Source organism: Berghia stephanieae, chromosome 3 (genome assembly GCF_034508935.2).
Source record: "Berghia stephanieae isolate SIO BIC M18660-M18661 chromosome 3, UCSD_Bste_1.3, whole genome shotgun sequence".
Lineage (NCBI taxonomy): Eukaryota > Metazoa > Mollusca > Gastropoda > Nudibranchia > Aeolidiidae > Berghia > Berghia stephanieae.
The window spans coordinates 59,084,383-59,089,965 of record NC_088362.1 but is presented as its reverse complement, the minus strand read 5'-3'; the positions used below and the strand labels follow the sequence as shown (position 1 = coordinate 59,089,965).

The 5,583-nt window shown below is 33.4% G+C and overlaps 1 protein-coding gene across 1 annotated transcript in view; it reads left to right on the top strand.

The window, feature by feature from the left end:
• LOC144969298 (uncharacterized) overlaps positions 1-3,934 on the top strand; it is a 36,448-nt gene extending 32,514 nt beyond the window's left edge. Inside the window, exons 15-18 of the mRNA XM_078908407.1 lie at positions 658-834; positions 2,730-2,813; positions 3,068-3,149; positions 3,716-3,934. Coding sequence (XP_078764533.1) covers positions 658-834; positions 2,730-2,813; positions 3,068-3,149; positions 3,716-3,934 — 562 coding nt within the window. The remainder of the gene's footprint in view (positions 1-657; positions 835-2,729; positions 2,814-3,067; positions 3,150-3,715) is intronic.
• The last annotated feature ends 1,649 nt before the right edge of the window (positions 3,935-5,583 follow it).

Below are 5,583 nucleotides of genomic sequence, written 5' to 3'. Positions count from 1 at the left end.
TTAAAGGTTTTAAATTTGTTCAAGTTATTTGAGAGTGATATTATTTAACTCCCACTTAGAAAAGAATGTGTGACCCATCAAATCAAGTTGACAATGAATATAATGTGAAGGGTTGATATCTATCTAGGGCAACAATTATTATTATTCTCTCTCTCTCTCTTTCTCTCTCTCTCTCTCTCTCTGTCTCCCTCTTTCTCTCTCTGTGTGTGTCTATCTCTCTCTCTCTCTTTCTCTCTCTGGATGGCGGGGGTGGGGGGGGGGGAGGTTGGTGTAATGGTCTTGGATACATGGCTAAGTAACTTCGATTCGCCATTTGCATTTTTCTACGTCTGGTAGAGTGACAATTTGACCGAAAAAAGAACAACTTCGGATTTATATTCATACGCGTCAAAAGATTACTTTAGATAGCCGGTCAGCTGTCTTTTCAACCTTTATTTAAGCCAATAAAAATGTGTGAAAATATTCATCAATTGTTGAATAAAAATCTTATTCAACGTCTTCAAAGCATTATTCAACGATTACATTTTTACTAAAAAATGATAGGGCTTTCCAATGGGATGGGTAGAATAAACCTATTTATTTCATTCTTCCTACACGTGCGATTAAAACCAAATGAATTATACCAGACTCAAGCTATATGCTTTTGTGGTATTGTAGAGATTATTCATTGGGAAAGATAATTGCCAATATAATTATATGGACTAAAAACCGAAGCAATAAGCTTGTGTGGCATTGTAGAGATTGTTATTCCTTGGAAAAGACATATACACCAACGATCCTATGGTCTACAAACAGTGAATTGTACCTGGATGAAACAATATGCTTTGTGGCATTGTAGAGATCGTTATTCCTTGGGAAAGACATTTGCCGCTACGTTCATATGAACTTAAAACCAAAGCAATACTTTTGTTGCATTGTAGAGAATATTATACCTTGTTAAAGAAATTTGCCACAACGATCATATAGACTACAACCTGAGTGAATCTTGCCTGGCTGAAGCAATACGCTTGTGTGGCATTGTAGAGATTATCGTTCCTTGGGAAACACATTTACCACTACGATCGTAGAGACTACAAACTAAGTGAAGTGTACCTTGCTGGAGCAATACGCTTTTGTGTTACTGTAGTATGATACTAGCCTCTGCACTGGAAGGACCCTGAATCGAGTCTCGCTACAGACAGTACAATGTCGATCGAGTCCATGGAAAAGTCATTTATACGAATAGTATTACATACCATGCATGCAATCAAGTACTAAATAGCTAAGCGTTGCTGTTGACTTGGGACAACTTGAGAAACGCATTGTATACATTTTGCGAATATTAGATAAATAAAATTTGTAAAATAAAATCTTCCTTTTTTCATCCGAAAGGGGAAATTTGTCTCTAGGGTCTATTCCAAGGGAAGACTAGAATAACCTAGGCGTCAATCTCAGTGCAGCGGCGCACATTGAGCTGAGACGAGGTGATATGATCAAGGCTACACAAGGAATGCAGCGGGCGATCGAACTCGGTACCTTTCGGGTACGACGTTAATACCGTACCGCTGAGCCAATCCCTATATAGATTGTTTTTCATATTTTTAAAAATTTTGTTTCCGTTGTATTATTAATTTCTTGTTTTGTTGTTGGTTTTTTTTCTTTATTTTTTTCCATGTTTGATTGTCTTTTTGGTTTGGTTTGTTTTGTCATTGCTGTTCAGGGGACATATTGATAAATCACCATGAGACAGGCGACCTGGTTTACTAAGATTTCTTATGAGTCATGAGGGTATTTGCATTCGTTTAAGGAGAGGACAGGAAAACACAGTGTTTACCTTGTCTAAAATACATCCATTATCATTTCTAAGTTGTGCTCGAGTCTCTGAATTTAGAGATTGGAGACTATAAATAGAATAGTTTATTTTACATGTAAATCAATGTATTCTATCAAACGCAGTTGACTGACCCAAGGCTATTAATACATGACATATTCTTCTTCCTCTTCTTCTTCTTCTTCTTCTTCTTCTTCTTCTTCTTCTTCTTCTTCTTCTTCTTCTTCTTCTTCTTCTTCTTCTTCTCTTCTTCTTCTTCTTCTTCTTCTTCTTCTTCTTCTTTCTTCTTCTTTTCTTCCTTCTTTTCTTCTTCTTCTTCTTCTCTTCTTCTTCTTCTTCTTCTTCTTCTTCTTCTTTCTTCTTCTTTCTTTCTTCTTCTTCTCCTTCTTCTTCTTCTTCTTCTTCTTCTTCTTCTTCTTCTTCTTCTTCTTCTTCTTCTTCTTCTTCTTCTTCTTTCTTCTTCTTCTTCTTCTTCTTCTTCTTCTTCTTCTTCTTCTTCTTCTTCTTCTTCTTCTTCTTCTTCTTCTTCTTCTCTTCTTCTTCTTCTTTTCTTCTTCTTCTTCTTCTTCTTCTCTTCTTTCTTCTTCTTTCTTTCTTCTTCTTTCTTCTTCTTCTCTTCTTCTTCTTCTTTTTTTTCTTCTTTTCTTCTTTTTTTTTTATTTTATTATTATTATTATTATTATTATTATTATTATTATTATTATTATTATTAATTATTATTTTATTATTATATTATTATTATTATTATTATTATTATTATTATATTATTATTTATTATTATTATTATTATTATATTATTATTATTATTATTATTATTATTATTATTATTATCATTATTTATTATTATTATATATGCATAATATAAAATAATAATAAAATAATTAATTTTTCAATGAAACATCAGAAAATAAATTCGAAGGCCTTCCAAAAAACTCCAACTAGTAGAACTCTGCTTTCTCATTGGGACATTGAAAGGACACCCTTGTGCCAAAGCCATTTCCAGGTAAGCTTTGCGATCTTTACTAAATCAAATTCCTTAAAGTTCAGTTCATTTTGTCAGTTAGACGACCTTTTTAAAAATGCACAAGAAGTCTAGCAATATTCGTTACCCATACTCCATCACTCTTAAGTCGAGTTAAATTATTTGTATAATTTGCCTACCGAAGGGCAAAATGTTTTCCCGGAAAGATTTTTTTCCCAATCCTTGAGATTGAGCTATTGGCAACACTACAAATATCTTGATTATGATATTTCAAGGCTCTGGCTGAGCATCGACGCTAAAATGAAAACTTGTGATAAAATATTTCCACAAAGAAAGAAGCAAGAAAGGAAGGAAGAAGTAAGCAAGTAATTAAGACAGAAGAAAAATTATGATAAAATATTTCCACAAAGGAAGAGGTAGATAAGTAAGTAAGTATGTAAGTATGTAAGGAAGTAAAAAGAAAACTGTTTAGATAAGTGTTTATTATACTCCTCACGCTGTATCTACTCAAATAACACACATTTAACCAGAACACGTGGCCTTCAAATATTGTTCGATTAAATAACCCTCATCTTGGTAAAACCTCGAAAACCCGGGACTTCATGGGACAACTAGGAGGACAACTAGGAGGTCCCATGTTTTAGAGCTTTTGTCAAGATGTCGGTCATTTAAATCGATATTTATTTAAAAGACGAGTTTTAGGACCAAGTTAGTACGTGCTTTTCCGGAGTAGGACATTTTTTATTGAAGGATCTTTGAAGGAAGGTGTCTGGTGAATTTGGGAAATTATGTGTAGTTATAATTTGACAGAATAATATGGTCAAAATGGAAAAATATGTGTAGTTATAGCTTGATAGGATGATAAAATGCTTCAATTGAACATCACATATACTATAAAGAATAATGACATGTTCCAATTTAAGATCACAGATACTATAAAGAATAATGCCATTTTCCAATTAAAGATCACAGATACTATAAAGAATAACAACATGTTCCAATTTAACATCAAGGATACTATAAAGAATAATGACATGTTCCAATTTAAGATCACAGATACTATAAAGGATAAGATGGGCAATTTGACCAAGACGTGTACCTTGTTGCTGCGGTGCTCCTTTGTCTCAGCTCCATGGTTGTGATGACTGTAAACGCAAAACCGTGGAGGAATAAAAGGCAACTATGGCGTAAGTTTATATATAATGCACCCTATAATATCTCTAAAAAACGATATGAAAAAATATATAGACCTCAAACACATTAGAGGATAATAAACAAACAAATAGTGATATCTCTCTCTCTCCCTCTCCCTCTCTCTCTCTCTCTCTCTCTCTCTCTCTTTATCTATCTATCTATCTTCTACTATCCTCTATCTATCTTCTATCTTCTACTTCTATCTATCTATCTATCTCTTTATCTCACTTCATTCTCTCTCTCCCTGTTCCCCGCCATATATTATATATATATATATATATATATATATATATATATATATATATCGTGGCTACGTGACAAAGGTTGAAAGAAAAGTATTCACTAATTTAGGTTGGACATTATTTCTATCTTTGTTGATGACAGTCCTTCTGTATTGATGCTAATTAATCTTAAAGTCGTCAAAGGTGCGGGCCGAGGGGCTATCCGTTACCACCCTAAGCATGTAAGAATGTGATGTTGGTGTTGTGTGTGTTGTAGCAATCGGTCTTCAGCAAAGGATTCCAGAGACGTTTGTGTATTTTTGCTACATGTCCCCAAAATTTTGATGTGATCTACCGATCCTTTATTTCCCTTTCTGACTTTGTGTAACAGAGTTTTCATGATCAAGTCGGTATTCTAATGTTCAGAATAGAGATTCAGTCCCATGGATTGTGAATTGACTCTTTCCACCCTGCTTCTGTGTAAACTGTTGACGTCTTTATAAACCATGTTGGACATCAATTTCAAATGTTCTAATCCATTGGATTCAAGTCAGGGCTAATTGGAGGTCAATCGTTTTAGAAATAAATCGAATATTTTTCTTCGTAAAAGCAAGACTGTCAAGTTACTAGAGTTGAAGTTGCCCGTCTCATCGAAAAACAAATGTCTGATGGGGATATTGTGAAACAAAGTCTGGACTATATTTTTCTTGTTACGTTGTTTAATGCGTTCACTTTTAGGATTGAAGTATCAATGAAATATAATCTTGTCTTCTCCTGTCAACTTAGTCATTTATATTGAATAACCGATTACTTTGATGGTAAAATCTATTCAGTGAAATATCTGATTTTGTTTGACTGTAGATAACCTTATTATGTGGGTTTCTGGCAATAATCAAAAACAAGGTGGCTATGAAACAGTCCTTAGGGCGGAGAAAGACTTTCAAAGCTGGGTTTACGAAATGAATTTGGAGGTGTAGCCATACGCTACTACTACTATTACTACTCTACTACTATTAACTAAGGACTTTGTTCTTATAGTTTGTAAAATTATGGATGGCTCTCATTTCTACTTTGTAATGAAATAACATTATATTTTTTCCTGTTTTTTTTTTCTCGGAACCGATATACATTTAGTGTTATTATTAATGCTCTAATGAACACCCCGTGATACTATTATAGTGTTTTTATTCTCTATTTAAGAACACAACATTCAAATTCGTAACAATCTTTTATTTGGGCACATAATAATGCGTCATCCCAACTATAGTCAGATTTTAAAAATTAATGGCACGTGTTTTTCAGCGTTGTTTTCTCAACAGTCCCTCTATCAAAAGTTGTAAAAAAAATTTGTCAACCTCTGAATCAAATCATATTAA